The sequence below is a fragment of the Corvus kubaryi genome, unplaced genomic scaffold (genome assembly GCF_017639235.1).
Source record: "Corvus kubaryi isolate FWS band 111438036 unplaced genomic scaffold, C.kubaryi_AGA036_p1.0 74, whole genome shotgun sequence".
NCBI classification, from domain to species: domain Eukaryota; kingdom Metazoa; phylum Chordata; class Aves; order Passeriformes; family Corvidae; genus Corvus; species Corvus kubaryi.
In genome coordinates, this window is record NW_024582061.1 from 4,849,054 (window position 1) to 4,866,344 (window position 17,291).

The following is a 17,291-nucleotide window of genomic DNA, read 5'->3' on the forward strand; positions in this document are numbered from 1 at the left end:
AAAAAAACCACAAAACTTTAAATTGAGGTGACATTCAAGACCAGCTGGAGCATGAACAAGCATCTCTCAAACTTCAGAGTAGTACTCTTAAAAAAAACACCTCAGAACCATCAAACCATCAGTAACATCAACACATTCTGATTTAACTTGCACTAGGGTGAATTACACTCAAGAAAGCTCAGAAAGCATGGCAACAGAGAGACTGTGCTTTTATTTTAGAAAAAGGACACAAAATTGGAGCTGTGCCCAACAGAAAAAGTGGTTAAAGTTTATTTAAATGTAGTTAATAGAAGTATTCCAACACAGACCAGAAGCAAAACTTGGCATTCCTGCTTCAATTCCAACACAAACTGGTAAACTAGGGAATGAAGACAATTCAAAACAGTTCTTGTACATTTTAATTGTAGTTAGAGTAACACTTCCAACTTTTTTTTGCAAGTCTGATGATATATACATCCCAGAAATGAACAGAAGAGTTGAAGTAAAGTAGCACCAGCCTTGTCGAGTACAGAAATGGAGAGCTCAGCATGTCCTCCCCAACTTAAAATTCATTTGAATGTTCTAAAATGCATCACTTCAAGCTTAGGGAAATCCCAACTGAGAGACTGTTTTAAAGGCAGGCCCAATTCAAGTGCTACATTTTGCCCAAAGCTCACACTCCCCTGTCCCAGATCCTGAGCAGCACAATCCAACCCCTTTCCCTGGACCAGAGGCCCCCAAGCAGCTCTTCCCTGGGTTACACAGAATTCCCTCTTGAAGGAGAAGCTTCCTAAGGCCACACACTCCCCCCAAATATATGTGCAAGTCAACCTTAAAGCCATGATTGTTTCCTTCTACTTAAAAATTGCTCAAGACCTGATAAGCCATCAGAACAGCAGTTAATCCTAAGATCTCCTTCCTTCCCAGATGTACTCATACTAATGCATCGTCTTTGTTAAAAGCATGCAGAACCTTTGTAGTGGAAATGGTTTAAGCTGCCATCTCTCAACAGAGGTATGATTTGGCTAAGTTTTCAACTTATTATTTGAGACCTTTGCAGAGCTCCCTGGATATTGATACTTCCACCAAGTCTTACACATTTGCTGCTCCTGACAATCTTGAGAAACTTCCTTTGGGTTATCCTACCTCACTGGAACAGGAGGGACACCATTCTTTTTTCTTCCTTTAGCAAGAGGGAAGTGAAAGAAGGAAAGAAAAATCTCTCAAATGGGATGAGAAAAAAAAAAAAAATGATTGGGCAACAATTAGAGAGACAACCTAAACATCATTCACCACTTACTATACACTGATTTTTGTTAGTATCTTATCTGAAGTTTAACACCTTCTCCACATCCACACACAGTAGTTTGCTACTAACCACAGCCACTATTTTACCTACTTCTCAATACTTGATCAAGTATTAAGACTTTATATTAAGTTCCAAAAAAAAAAAAAAATTCCTCTGAAATCACTGCAACTGTACTTGTTTACACTTCAGGGGAATGTTCCCCATTTCTCATCTCTTTCACTTGAAATATTTCAAGAGGGAAAGAGCCACAGAGGAAAGGTAATATGAACTGCAGAATACATACGACAACCTAGAATAATACTGCTCCTACAGTATCTTGTGCAGACAACTTTCCAAAAACACAACACTATGTTTAAATATAAGGCAAATGCACACTGGAGGCCACTAAGAAACTCACTTGTGTATTCCTCTTAAGGGAGTAGAAGTCCAATTTCATTTAAGTGCTATAAAAGTAATCCTAACACATAATATTGTTAAGAATTACATTTTTTTAAATGTTCTGTTATCTATGCTTGTTTGTCTAACAATCTGTTTACAGAATTTACATTTTTATGCTGAAAGTAATTTTTAAAATAAAATTATTTCCAGAGAGACACAGTTTAACTACAAGTCTCAGTACAGTTGATTGAGCTGGTGCTTTGACAGAGTTATATTCTGTTACTTAGTATAGCAGCCACTGTTTTCATAATCCTTAAAACAGTAAAATTCCCAAGGCAGATTTGTCAGGAAGCTGTAAACAAGGAATTTTCCAAGACTTATTGGCAATTAACAAAGTGATCCCTAGTCCAGCTTTCAAGTTTCTCTGCCAAATTTCAATTTTGGAAACTGTGGAATCTACTTCCCAATTAATCCTCTGGAGCAGTTTGGAAACTTGTCTCTGAGGAAGAGTCAACATCCATTTCCAACACAGACTCATCAAGATCTGGGAGAAAATTAGGATAGGACTTTAAGTCTGGCTGCTCCTGGATATCAGCAGGAGCATTTTCCATAGCTGAGTGCATGAAGCATGAAGATTCCCAGAGCCAGCTCTGGATGTGTGCAGAAGAGTGAGGCATTTTAAGGTGGCAGTATGAAGAATGAAATTCCACGGTAGATGGGACAGTTTGACATTTTCTCAGTGATGCATAATTGTCTTTCCTGTTTAAAAAGAAGGAAGAAAAAGGAGATTGTTAGTGTTTCAATGGCATTTTTTTAGTGTTTACAAGTAGCGAATACAGTTGTTCAACATCCCAAAGGCCATCTCTGCATTCCACCTCACAATCAGCTCATTATCACCAACCTGAACAACTGGAACAGAACTTGTCTACACTCTAAACCAGCACCTGATCACCAGGTTAGTCTTTTCCAAGTCGAGGAACAGGAAGCTGAAGTTTTATCCAAGAACACCCAATTTTTTTTTCTTTAAATTTTTCTCTCCTCTCTTGCAGTGCTTTTGGAAAAAAAAAAACAAACCCAAACTACAGAAACCCAACAAAACACGCCACTAGCCCTCTCACAAACAGTACCTCAGCTTGCCATACACACACATTTCAACACTGCTTGAGCTGCTTTTCCTCAAGAAGAAAAACAGTGTTTGTGTTTAAACATGATGCAATGACCAAAGAACCCCTCTTAAAAGTTGTTTCAGAGACAAACTTGTGATTGTGTCTTCCCAAAGCCTGTTTCAGTTAAGAGACTCAGGATTGGTAAGACTGGAATATGAGAGACTGCTAAGTAAGGGTAAAAGCAGGAAGGTGACAATTTTGTTGTGGAAAGGAGTCAGAAATACCATTAGGAAAAGAAGGAAGACAAGACACTGGATTACATGTGCTATCAAGTAACTGAAGAGAGGACAGTAGGATGATAGCAAGTATATACCAAGAACTACATTTCTGCTCAGAGAGATGGCCTCAAAAGCCAGCTAGTGTTATAGAAGAAAAGGCTTTAACTGCTTTCAAACAGAGAGAATTTCTACAACTGCATCATTTGCATGCAGCAGCACTTCACTTTACCTGGCTGTACAGAACAGCTTGCTTTTAGCCTGGGAATAAACTGTGGCAGCAATGCGAAAGAGCTGCTCCTGCATCCATCGAACATCAGCAGGCATGTCAGGAAACCAGTTTACCAACCTGCACGCAAAACCAAAAGATATTTTTTGTATTTTGCAGTAGATTTAATCAGCATTTTATTTTCATACACCCTGTCCCACATCCAAAACAGTTTTTTTCTCCCCAAATCAACTCCCCTACGAAGGTGCCCATTTCTTCCCAACCCCCTGAGTTCCCCTCTAGCCCACTCATCTCTTTTCTACAAGCTAAGAAAAGGGGCAGCACAAATCACTGCATCTCTGAATGGCTGACCAGTGTGTGCATTCCACACTCTGTGACCAACACAGGAATCCTGCAAAATATTCCTGTCTCCAAGACCTTTGTGGTAGGAATTTTCTGGTCAGTTTAAAGCAAGGTGGAAGAGGAAGGAAGAACAAAAGAAAAGCACAATGGAAGAACAAAGAGAATGCAAAACAAGAACAATGTCACAAATGTACTTTTTTTTCCTTATGATACCCTTAACAGAAGTCAGCTACATCAGAGTGGGACAGGGAGGAAAACCCCACAGAGAAATCTGGGGAAACTTGCTTCCTCCCCATCCACCAAAAAAGGTACACAAGTGCCACGTTCAGTGGCACAGAAACAAAATACTTCACTGGAGTTCTATATGGTTTGATTAACAGAATTGCTTTTTCAGGATTTTCTAAAGATAGTCATGATATCTGCAGCTCAAGGACTGGAATTCCCTTAAGCAAGCACAAAGCTTAGGATTCATGGTGCATTCATTGAGCATAACTTCTCCTCTACAAGAATTGAAATTTATCAAATTAAGCCCTGCTTCAAGGGCACAACTTCCAGTCACCTTAAACAAAACTGATAAAAGAATTTATATGGTAAGTAAACAGTGGATTTCACTCCTGAGTTCAGAAAGAAGCACTAGAAGGATGTGGAGAGAGTTCAGATACCCCTGCAGAACACAGTCATGAATAATGTGCTCCTGGAAAGCACAACTAAGGGTGCTCCTTTTGAGCAATTACAAGATAGCTATTAGTAATGTGAGTGTATTATTTAGGAATCTTCTTAAAATGTTTATTTATCTAGCCTTAGACTATACAGGCTTTAGGAGGATGCATCACATAGGCAGAAATAATGGGTCTTTTGACAGTTACCCGTTGAATTCCAGAGTCCCAGAATGCCTACAACACTGAAAAAGCTCTCAATGAGTACATTTCCAAAATGATGATAATTCCAGCAGAGTTCATTACAAGTTCCTTACCGTAAAGCAACCGAGTAAGCAGACTCCACTGGGAGTGTGTATGGCAGCATCAGGTAGGATATCACCCGCATTGGGAAGAGTTTCGAGAACTGAGCATAGAATCCATTCTGTTCTTTACAAGCTTCCTGCAGTGCTTAAGAATAGTTATTTGGGAAAAGATGTTACACTATTTGAAAGCAGTTTCAATAATTTTTTTAGAGTTTTGTAATACCCTGTTAACATTATCAAGTGTTACTGAATAAGGCTCAGTTAGAAAATGAAAGAATTAATCTCAAGGCACTCTTGCCATAAACCTTCTCTATCCTATTTTAAAATATGGGAACACAGACTCATGCCACAGGGACAAAACACATTATCCAAAACTTCTGAGCAATAGATCTAAGAATTAATGTGGAAAAAAAAAAATCAAAATTTGTCACTCAAGAGTTACAGGAGACAGCTTGAAGCATGCACCTTTACGAAGTCGGGGAGGTAGACTCTCAAATATGCTCTTCTCCAAAGGCCATGGGTTTTGCTTTAGCTGGTCATTTAAGGTGGTCATTTTCAAAGTTTCTACTCTGTTATTTTCTGTCAATTTTCTTCTGTTCACATGGTCAATGTGGTATTGTGCAGCCTCATGAGGATTTCTTTTTGTGAAGGACAAGTGGATATAAATTGAGTCATTCAGAATACCTGAAAGAGTCAAGAGCTTTCACTTAGGTTTGATCCACAGGTCTCCTGAGTTACCTGTACAGCACCTGAGGTGCTGTGTGTCTGTACAAAGACCTGTCCTGAGGGAACATCATCATCTACCCAATGTCAAATGCACCTGCTCCTAGGATCCCACAAACGTTTAAGCACAGGGACGACTCTCCTCAAGGTTTAGGTCTTACTTTAAAACCGGTTCTAAAGAAAAGGAAAAAAAGTGAACAATTAAGTGAAACTGCCCTGGAAACATACAGTCACTTTCCAAAGTTGTTTTCCTGCAAGAAAGCAAAGAGTTTAAAGGAGAAGAGGAAAACTGATTTAATACGCATTTGAAAGCAAACACCTAAAACACATGAGATATTTGGGAAATTTGACATGGCAGGTATTACATGAGTACTTTGAGGCATTGCTACAACGGGGTTGAAAAGGAAAGCAACTAGGTTACAGTATTTTTTCAGTTGTATCCAAAGTACAGATCTAAATCAACATGGGTTGCATTGCAAAACCAGTGCCAATTAAGAAATAGCACTGGTAACTACCTTAGAAACAAGCACTAGATCACGAGTACAAAGAGAAAAATACAAGAACTGTATTCACACTTGGTTTTCAGGAAACCATTATAAAATTATATATGAAAAAAGACGACCAAATTTGACTAGGATCTATATCTACAATACAACAGAAACTACGCCCTACTTGCAAGTACTAGTAAAAGACAAATGTCAAAAGAATATACAGTGAATTTAGCAAAGGAAAATATTTGAAGTGTCACAGATGGGGGGGTGGGGGGGCTACAATTGAAATAACTTAATAAGAAAGGTGATGCATAATGAATGACCTTGGAAAGGCTGTAATTATCATTGACTAAGCTTGACTCAAAACAATCCTGTGAGAGAATAAAAACAAAGTTGATCACAGGATTAGCAGTGTGAAAAGGAGGACAGTAGTGCAATACAGAGAGGACCTGGGGCAGAGAGACCAAAGAAGAACTGCAAGGAATGTCAGACATTAGTGGCAGATGGAAACATGCACACAGGAAACCTGTGGGTGCAGGACAGCAACACAACCCAACTTAGCACAGACACCCACAAACGAGGGGCTCTTTGCAGAGCTTGTGCTTTAATCACCTGGTAAAAGCTATAAAGCAGGACACTCTCATTAAATAATAATAACAATAATAATATTATAGAAAATCAAGCTCTTAAACAGAACTGTGATGTTCTTCAGTGAAGAGAACTGTTTCAAGAAAACTTGAATATTCAGTGACCAGGCATCAGCAGAGTACATCAATGGCTGCATTACATCCTGCAGCTGGTACTATCTGTAATAGTGCTAAAGTCCCATTTCCATTCCTCTGATCTGACCCAGTACCAATTTGTTTCTGCATCCAAAGACTACAGGGCCTAGGCATATTTAACACATGGTTAACTCCATCCTAGTATCAAGTTACTGTCTTCAACTTGTTTGTCTCAAAGCTTGCAGAGCAATAATATTATCAGTATAAAACATGTTATTAGAATTCTAGGAGTAGAGTAGCAGAACTCATAATGCTTCTTCCTAAACTTATCTGGGTGTTAACATCTGCTCCATTATAAGCTGTCATCTTCTAAAGTCTTTCCTCATATAGACCAAGGTTTGTCTGTGACTGAGTTTCTATTGCTGTTAGCCAGCTCCCACTTCTGGACCACCAGAAAGTCACTTGGATGACAGCAGAGAGGAGGCAACAGCAGATACAGGTTTCAGAGGAGTGGGAAGCAGTAACCTATTCCCATCCTTCACAATTAACACAAAGCCAAGCAATAATATGATTTGCCTGGAACTGGGATTCTTTGGAAATTTCACTTCACGTTTACTTCACATAGGTTTGACAAAATTCCAGAAGTTCAATTTTTGTACGGTAGCACAACTTACCTCAGGTGAACAGTTACCATACCTATGGCATTTCTACAAGAACTAAACTATCATGATCCCTCCAAAAGCCTCAAAGACCAACCCCCTTCTTAGCTACACACAACCCTCTCACCCTTTTTGTTTGTTTTGATCTGGGTTTTGTTTGTTTTTTAAATCCAGGTTAAGACCATATCACCAATAATTATCTAAAAGTTTAACATACCATTCTTCTTCAAGAATTTAAGAGCATCCAAATATCCCTGCTCACAGATCTCTCCAAGAACCTGCAAATATAGAGTAAATGAATCAGACAAGTAAAAAGAGTTTCAACTTGAGATCAACAGTTTTGTAGAATGAAAAGCCACTTTCATCCACCTTCCACTCTTGTAAGAAAAAAATCACCTCAACAATTGCTGGAATTCAACAGATTCAGGTTAATATGGCTACTGTGATGATGCATACATGATCTTGTACATTAACTTATCTTTCAGCTGTTACAGATGCACTGAATTATTCACCTAAAAGGACTGCATGCAAACAGTTTACAAGACTTCCCTCCCCTCTTGTTTCCTTGATTAGCCCTTCAGAAGCTGCTAGCAGCAACAAAACAGGGTGTTTGGAGTATGCCAATTCCCCTCCTTCCCTCACAGTGCTTCTCACTTCCCAAAGCTTTGAAAGATCAGATGTGCAATTCTGATGCTCATGCTCAGACTTATCTTGCCTATGAAAGTATCTTTTGCCAGATGCAATAGCAGCTCACCTATGCAGGGGTATTCGTAAAAAAGAAAAAAGAAAAAAGAAAAAAAAAACCAAAAACCCACATAAGTAGAATTTAAAATTTGTCTTGAAGTGGTCAAAAAGCACTCAGTTATTAAAATGTATCTGTAGCAGTCAGAAAAATTGCTTCTTTGCTGTAGTATATCCCAAGCCAATTGAAAAGGTCTGCTTTTATTTTTTTATTTTTCCAACTTCCACAACAGCAATTCAAGAGCATTTCCTCCTTCAGACCTGCAACTAACAGCACTGAGCAAAGTTTAAAGGCAACTTGCCTGTGCCAAGTATTAATTAAGACTTTTACAAAACCATGAAGCTTTAGAACTTCTTATAATTTCTTAGCAGGTAAACATGAAAGGACCACAAACTGACAGTTGTTAATTTCCCAGTGTTGATTTTATGATATCCTGTGATAATTCCCAAATAAACACTGAAAGCCAATAGCAGGATATGCATTTTTGGTCTGAGAGAGACTAAAACCAAGGAGGACATAGACAAAACATGAAAAAATAGAAACAAGATACGTCACCAGAGAAGTTTATGTGACTGGATGAAATGTTAAGACACTGTAACTTTCTGCAAAAGCTTTCACATGGACAGCTGAACCAAAGGAAGGCAGGGGCTGACCTTGGGTTCTGGTGGAAAGAGTGCTTGTGTTAAGCGATAAAGGTTCCCCAGGCTGAACTGAATGCTGGTGTTGGTCACGTTCATCTCATGGAAGTTGGCTGACTTCCCTTTGGGACAGATGTCACACTCCCCAGCGAAAGGGGACACTGTGATGGTGTTCTTACACTCATAGTGAGGCAAGTTGTCACTGATTCCTCCGTCCACGTAGCGCTACAAAAACGAACAGAAACAACACATCTGAAAGGCAGAAAACTGACCAGCAGAGTCCCCAAGCAAGAATGAAACAGCACTTAAGGCTGCAACGGAACAGCCTGTGCTTGTGCTCCCAGGCTAAACATTTAGAGTGGCATGATTTGTTCTCTAATGCCAGTAAACATTCCTACCTATAGTTCCATAGACAGCCCAAGCATATTTCGTCTGGGATTTTTCTCTATGTTTTTTCTGTATCTTTATGGTATTTTAAAGATGATAATCCTACTCAGAAAAACACTCAGAGAAAAGCAGCTCTACGCTTCAAAGTTTAAGTTCTGAGATACTAAACCATTCTAACTTGAAAGTACTCTTCATAATTAGAATTTGATAGAAAAGCACCAAAAAAGATTTGGACATAAGGAAAGTGTGAGTAAAAATGGACAGCGCTTCAGAAACTTTGCCAACGGTCACAGGCATCTATTGTGCTTTGTGTGCAAGTTCCAGGTTATGCTTTTGTCTCCTTCACATTGAATGGCCAATTTCTGTACTTTTAGTGCATCATCACCTCACACATTTGAAGATCCAAGCTCCAAAGTGCTCTGTTTTGGGGTAACTGCTGTCTAGTGCAGCAGCTGCAGTGGCTACAGACAGCCCCTCCAGTTGCTCACAGAAGCCAGCTTTCCAGCCAGGCTACAGGGAACTGGTTTGTTCCCACACCAGCAGCTTTGCTGGCTCAGAGGCTGCATTTTCCTCCTTTCTAACAGCTCAGCAGACCTAAACTGTAGGTCCTTGTCAAACATAAATGTAACAGGGCAGTGATTTGAGCAGGAGCAACCTAGATTATCAATTTCAGCTGCCCTGATACTCATTCTGAGAAACACATTAGGAATTAGGAAGAGGACAGCTCATGGCCTCTCAGCCTCCCAGGACACTCTCTGGACCATGTAGCTCCTGCCAAACTTTAGCTGTGTAATGCAATCACTGAAGTACAAGTGAAATCCCCAAGTCCTTTGTGGAAGTATCAAGTACAATACAACAGGTCTGGCAAAGGAGGACCCTTCCCATGAAATTATTGAAAGGTGGAAGTACGTATCTGAATCACTGTTCTACTGCTCTAAATGATTTTCATGATTCAGAGTATCTGCTCAGCTGTGCCTCCAAGTAATTTTTTAAATCTAAAAGCACTGCTGTGTTTGAAAGGAGTAAAAAACCCAAACAAAAGCCATCACACCCAAAAGCTTTTGAATCGGCAGTTAGATACACCTATTAAATGTCATCATTATCAAAATAATTGCAAAGATTAAAAGGATAGAAGGATTCCTTCCTTTCCTCAAAATATGACCAAATTAAGCATCACTTGTATGTTTTTGTACTCTGAACTAAGCCTTTTAAAATAACATTGTTGTCTGGTGACAAGAACTGAACAGCCAGATTAGCCTGGATCCACCTCAACCTTGGATTCAGTCCAACGTCCTGTTTTCATAACACCTTTAATCTGGAAGAGTTTAAGGAGACATACAAGGTTTAGAAGTACAGATAAAGAAAATCCCTACACAGTTCTAATCACTTTTGCTGAAATTTCAGCATGAAGGAAAAAAAATACATTTCACATCTATTCTTGACCTTTTAATACTTGCAAATTGCCTTAAGAACAAGTTAAAGATGTTTCGAGTTTTCTTTCTTCCTTCCCTTCTCCTTGTGCAAGGAGCACCACAGTTGGAAGGAAAGCAAATGCAAGCGAATAAAACAGGGTAACAAAAAGCCACCAATGTCACTGCCTTGATCTGAAACGCAGATCTGCTTCCAGATGTGTAATTAAAACACCTATACAACAAACCATGCCAACTTTCCTGCAGTTTTTGTCTCTTTAATGGAGGATTTTAGAGAGCCCAGTAGAGCCATGAAGTATTAAGAGGTTTTGTAACCAGCAGTTCCTGGGAAGCAATAGAACATACTAATATACTGATATTTTACCTCTAAAAAGTAAGCTTTCTTACACTGAATACAAATGGCAGAAGGCATTAAAAAGCTTTGTTTACACCTAACTGAACACAGAGCTTTAATCCAGTTGTAAGGCAGATCTACCCACAGTCAGAACACGAAGATGTACAATAAACTATACTACAAGATTTTTTTTTTTTTAACAATTATAGATGATTCTTCCTGTAAATCACTTCCTTCAATAAATATTTATCCATAAGTTAAAATACTCGTTGTTTTATAATACCTTCTTCTTTTATTAATGCATCTTAGGGGGGAGAGGTGGGAGAGAGAGACAATATGTGCGTGTTAAGATACACATAGTATCTTCCACACATTCAGTGTTTCTTTCTTTTTTTGGAAAGTTGTTACAGCTACAGTACTAGAAGCTATGATAAATGTATTAGTTTTACAGTAGGATAACAAAAAACCCCACATACATTCTCTCTTAATATTTTCAGAATAGCTAGAATTATTTTTAGATCTTAACAATAGAGACTTACCACACCTCTAAATGATGGTGGAATGAGGCCACAATAAATAGGGACAAATGAACTACAGATTAAAGCCTGTAAGAAAAGGAGACCATATAAATTAAATGTTAATTGTTCCATCATCTTTTTTTAATCATACTCCATCTAAAAAAATTTGTAAGACTCACTAAAAGACCATTTCTAGAAATGGTGATCAGCAAGGAAAAGATTATGATCATTCATTCAAGCTCTACATTTTCTGAGTAATCAAAGTAATAATGACCGAGGACACAAATGTCAGCATCCTGGGATCATATGAAATTAGCTTTGTAATGGACATTACGAGTTTTTAAAAGCTATTTTCGACTGTTTCTTGATCACTGCTTTTATAAGAATGACCTTAAAATCTTATTCACTAAGGATATAGTTTCATTAGATCCACTGCACTTTAAAGGCATTTATCCCTTTTCATGACTGATCCCTTGCGCCTCCTCCCTAAAACAGTTCACAGACACATTGACTGGGAAAACCAGTACGTAAATCTGGTGTAAAAAAGCCTGAACTCCTCTTTAAAACACTGTCAGAGTCACAATACCTGAAATGCTTAAGTAGAAATCCAACAGATGATGTTAAAGGGACCTAGGATCACAGAAACTTTTAAAAGTTGCCAAGAAGAAACATACCTGTATAACTTCTTCTTTTGAGTTAAAATTAGATATCAAGGCATTTTTGCCATCTGATACCCTGGTTAGTGAAATACACAGTCTGCCCGATGACAACTGGTGCGTGTTTTCTGGAAGATTTCTCATCAGCCCATCTCTTATTATCTTTATCACATTAAAGGAAGGATGAAGAGGACCAAGATTTCTCTTTCTAGCTTCTTTGGCTAATGCCAGAACATCTGCACAAGCCTGAGCTGGAAAGAAAATGCATTGCATTTAACAGCAGAAGATATCTCAAAAAACACAACCCACACTTGGACTAATAAAGCATATCTAGAGCTCCAACTCTCTTATTGCTAGAGTGAAAATTCAAGAGCTTTTTAACAGACTAAGTAACTGTCCAACATGTTTAAGGAGTTTAGGAGTTGCCTGAGAGACAAAGAAATCATTTTAGACTTTCATAAAGAACTCCTGGTGAAGATTAAGCTACTTATATGCCATTAAGATGTAGATTCTAAGCCTAAAACACCCCTATGAGATGCTTGCATTAGGAATTATTCATCCCAGAAACACAATCTTTGAGGGGGAAAAAAAAAAAAGATGAACCAAACTTAAGGTTTCAGGGCACCGTTTCTCCTCATTGATCCAAAAATACACTAACGGGAGCATGAAGTGTGATGTGGTAGGAATGCCAGGAGGGAAGTTTTTAGAGCAATGGGAAAGGAATGTGGAGGAGATCCATGATACATCACACAGGTCTCCACCTAAATAGATGCATTTTTACAGTAACAGACACATTGATAATTTTTTCTCCAGTTAAATATACGTCTGGGAACTTCAAACCACTACAGAAGACAGGACAGTTCTGAAGAACACTAAAATCCTTTCAACATTTAGTCACAGGAGGAACAGCAGCTCATCCACCTGCAATGTTTTGTTTGAACTTAGAATGTCACATTTTTCCAGGGCACACTTTGAGGAAATTGCTTGTCAGCTTGGTAAAGGAAAGGGGGGGAAGGTCAAAGTAACACCTTATCAACCTGAGTGATAGGCTACAAGGTCTTCTAAAAATACTTTCAGAACTTACATACTTGAGCTTACTAGAACAGATAAAATTCAATTTATCAGGCTAAATGTGAGCACTGCACTGGCAACAACTCTGCTTAAGCCTTTGAGCTCAGATTAATTTCCAAAAATACTACCCTTCTACAATGTTATTCCCCCCCAAAATAGCAATAACTAAACATTTATCATTCTCAACCAAGAGTCTATGTCCAAATATGTCCAAAAGAGCATTTCTAAAAAATCTGAGGTATCAGACACACTCCATTTTTACCACTTCAATTCTTTCATTCCATCCTCACAGAGGGAAATCTTGGGCCACAAATCCACTGACACCAGTAGCCTGACCCCACCTCCCACCCTAGAAGACAGCAAACAATTTAGACACAGCTCACTGTTTATGGTCAAATATATGTTTATCTTAGTAAAACACATTTTACACACAAATAAAAAAATTGCTCAAGTCACATTCTGACGAGTGATTAAGTTATTTCCAAAAGCAGAATGAGGCAGTTCTAGCAGTTCTAATTTTTCATGCATCCAGATATTCATTACCACCTCCCTTTTTTTATTTAGCAATGCTCAATCTTCTAAGCTTTCTAAAGATAGCCATATTACAGGAGTCCAAAATACTGAACTACCAGAACTCTGGCCAGGAAGCCTTCAAGCATACACAATAATTACCTTTTCCAAAACAAGTATAGTTTTGAAAGCTTATGCACCAAGCAAGTCACTTGCTTGTTCTACAATACAACCTACCAGCAAACACAAATACCTGCAATTTGATTTGGCAGTTTACCCATTGTCTCCACATACAAGAATTTCTATGCTTGAAATTCACAGGGAAAAAGAAAAAAAAAGCTGACATATTTTGTTTATTGTAACCTATTTTAAACAGGAGAATGGCTCCAAATCAATGGAAAAAAAAGAAAAAAAAATGAAAAAAAAGTTCTATCTAGGAGTATGTGATTATTAAAACACTGAAAATTTAAAAAGCTTTTTGTTATTAATTCAACAGACTTCAAAGTAGTCCAACTTTTTTTCCTTCTCCCTTCCTCTTCCAACAGGACTAAAATACAGTTACCTCTTAGGCTGGTGTATTCCAAAATAGTAACTTCTCCAAAAGGCACCAAAATAGGAACTTCTGCAAAAGGGCTAGAGCTCAAGCCAAACTGGCATTTTAGGCAGACCTTGGTCCATCTGTTTTATTTTTGAAACACAGGAGAGCTAAAGAAATTAATCTTCCTAATAAATGTGAACTGTTTCTCGTTATAGTTCTGTATTACTGTTTTTAATTGTTCATTATTAATTTGTTTCGCAGAGTAAAACCTGAGATGTTCACTCCACAGAGTAAAACCTGACATTATATTTGCAGCCTCCACTAAACCTGCTCTCTTTTAAGTGCCCCACTGCAATGGATGATCACAGCACCTTCAAAATACCCGATCTCCAGGACATCCGAGGAGTGCAATTTTAACATTCCATTTTGGAATAGCCTGGAATGCACTTCATCCTCAAAACAACACTCCTGGCTAAGCTTCCCAACCTCCCCCAAATTTAGTGAGAGAAACCTCTTTGTCAGTCTGTAAAAGTACCCTTTTCTTCCCCATTCAATGGTTAATGATTATACTTACCTACATTTGAAGTTCCACAGACTCACTATCTATCCAGCAGCTAATCTGAATCACAGAGAAAACCCTTCACTTAAAACATCTGGCTACAAGGCAGTGAAAAACAAAATATGCTCTTCAATTCCAGCCACAACCCCTGCTCACAGATCAGTTTTGTGTGCACCAGCACACAGACAGTTCAGGGCTGGGTCCTGCCAAGCCCCAAACATCTCCAAGGATGGAAATCCCACAACCTCTCTGGGAACCTGTTCCATTATTTTACCACCCTCATGGCAACTGTCTTTTCCTTACACCTCATCTGAATTCACCAGGTTGCAGCTTGTGCCTGCTGCCTCTCATCCTTCTGCTCATCTCTGGGAAGAGCTGGGCTCTGTCTACTCACAGTAAAATGCAACTGTGAAAAAAAACCACGGGACTTACTTGCACCTCCAACTGCAGGAACAACAAATACTGCACAGAAAAGTGTATCAGAATGAGAGAGGCATATGATACAAAGTCACAAAATACATCCTATTATTATAAAACAGTGATTCTCTAGAGGTTGTTTACCATTCTCTGCTTTCACACAAGCTCACAAAATCCCACAGCTAGAAACTCCCAGAATTAGCATGGGAATACCTTATTAGTTTTTTCAATTTGCAGCAATTCACAGATTTTAGAACGTGGGTGGTTGGAATGGAATTGTCTTCCAACATTCACAAGTGATGCTTTTTTTTTTTTCCCCCCAGTAGAAACACACTTGCCCATGGAATCTGCTACCTTGGACAGTGACCATACACATATTCTATTAGAGAGAGAAAATAAAAAATCTCAGCTAGCATATGAGATTGGTATTAATTGGGAAAGGTTATAATTTGAAATCTACAACTCTTAATTACTAAAGTGCTGAAAGATTTAAAAGCTTTTGTTAACTCATGCTGCCAAATAAACAATATACATTTTCTGGGCTTAAGAGTTCTTCAAATATTTAAGACAGCTTCCTTCTCAAATAATTTACAATGACTTAAGACTTAAAACTGGGTATGTTCTAAAAATACCAGCTATTGGGGAAAAATATGATTTGTTTTAAAAGCTGATACTGGGGTCACATCAACTCAAGTGTGTCATATTTGGACATTATAGCAACATTAAATTAAGTAGCACAAGTTTACTGCTAAAGCTTTGAAGAAATTAAGCTTATGTGCTAGAGCTCAGTGGCTAAAGCAGCAGGGGCAAGCATTTCACAGCACTGCTCTCCTGTACTTACAGAGAACTTCTGCTTCTTTTAGTCAGTGGATGTTTTTCCTCAGAAATTTAAAAGCAAAACCCACAAACCTCTCCAAATTCAAAAGAGGTACTCATTGTTCTCCTCCTCTTCTAAGAAGAAATCTGAATTTACGAACTCCTCTAGTTGTAAACCAGGCAAGGGTACTGCTAGCAAAAACAATCAGCGTGGAGTCATAAATGAGACTTTTTGTTTTACTCAGTGGATCTCTTTAGTATAAAGAGAAAACCACTTTCAGCTTTCCAGATATTTCATACAGTTTTTTAAACTACAATCTAGTTGCTATCCTAAATACCTTGATATTTTGATAGCTTTTATCAAGTTTAATTCATTAGAAAAATGTATATTCATGAGCCATAAATAGGTAAAGGAAAGGTGCATTTTTCCCACTGCTAGAAAATAAGCGTGTATTTCACAAAGCACACTATATTTAGTTGCAAACTAACATCTTTTATCCAGCATAAATACAACACAAGATTACCTCTATTATTTAAATGGCAATTAAAATCAGTGATTTTAATCAATCCACTGTTTCTAATCATACACCTAAGAGACCTTTGCAACATATACCGTGCCCAGATTAAAGAGGAAAAGCACGTTAAAGCTAAACTAAGCCCTGACCTTAACTCTCCTAGCCTTACCCCAGAAAGGAGCAGCTTTGGAAGAAGCAAGATAAAGCTATCCAGCGCTTCACGTGCAGGGAGATGCTCTATTTCCCAACGAAGCGCAAACACTTTGTTTACAGCTGATGACAGGACTGGCCCACTTGCTTTGGTGGGTGCTAGGGCTCAGCTGCCTCCCGCTCTCCCAGTTAATTCCCGGACTTTGGACAGGAGCGGTGAGAGCAGCCCCTCAGAAGGACACACACGGGAGTAACTCCGACCTTTCGGCTACGCAGGTGTGGGAATCGCATCGGGCATCGCCAAGACCATTCCCTGCGCCACGGATTTTATGCCACCCACGGGCACATGTTTTAGGGGCAAAGAGAAGCAGAGAATCGGAGCCAGCCCGGCCCCGCCCGGCCGGAGGGACCCTCGGCCCGAGCGCGCTCCGGGGCCGCGCCTGCCCTCCCCCGCCGCACCGGGCCCTGCCCGCCACACCGGGCCCTTCCCCGGGGCTCGCCCCGCCGCTCGCCTCGCCCCGCTCCCCCGGGCCCCGCCGCTGACCCAGAGAGCCGCCCCCGACGAGGACGGCGCCGGCGAGCGCTCCGGCGGAGGCGCCGTAGATGTGCCGCGCGTCGCGGATGACGTGCGGGGCGCGCTCCTGCAGACAGGTGGCGGCGCCGATGTGGTAGACACCCAGGAAGCCGCAGCCGGCGAAGGACACGCTCCAGCCGCCCTCGCGGTCCAGCATACTGGCCGGCGGGACGCGTGCTGAGGCCGACAGGGACACGGGCGCGGCGGCGGCGGCGGCGGCGGCGGCGGCGGCGGCGGCTGCCCGGCGACTGAGCGGGCTCAG

The 17,291-nt window shown here is 39.8% G+C and overlaps 1 protein-coding gene across 1 annotated transcript; it reads right to left on the bottom strand.

The window, feature by feature from the left end:
• Positions 1 to 192: 192 nt before the first annotated feature.
• On the bottom strand, positions 193 to 17,247 carry LOC121675429 (patatin-like phospholipase domain-containing protein 2). The gene is made up of 9 exons (XM_042050914.1): positions 17,000 to 17,247; positions 11,898 to 12,130; positions 11,245 to 11,310; positions 8,570 to 8,779; positions 7,392 to 7,452; positions 5,045 to 5,263; positions 4,592 to 4,724; positions 3,280 to 3,396; positions 193 to 2,425 (listed from the first exon to the last, which is right to left on the bottom strand). The coding sequence occupies exons 1-9, from the start codon at positions 17,184 to 17,186 to the stop codon at positions 2,134 to 2,136; spliced, it is 1,518 nt and encodes a 505-aa protein (XP_041906848.1). The 5' UTR covers positions 17,187 to 17,247; the 3' UTR covers positions 193 to 2,133.
• Between the last annotated feature and the right edge of the window lie 44 nt (positions 17,248 to 17,291).

Bases quoted from the DNA above. Each gene is read 5' to 3' on its own strand.
- LOC121675429 (XM_042050914.1), bottom strand. From the start codon at position 17,186: ATGCTGGACCGCGAGGGCGGCTGGAGCGTGTCCTTCGCCGGCTGCGGC. The intron at 7,453-8,569 runs GTCAGCCCCTGC...CTATATTTGCAG, and splicing joins TCTTTCCACCAGAACCCAAG to GTTCTTGGAGAGATCTGTGA. The intron at 3,397-4,591 runs GTAAGGAACTTG...TTTTGCGTGCAG, and splicing joins GCTTACTCGGTTGCTTTACG to GTTGGTAAACTGGTTTCCTG.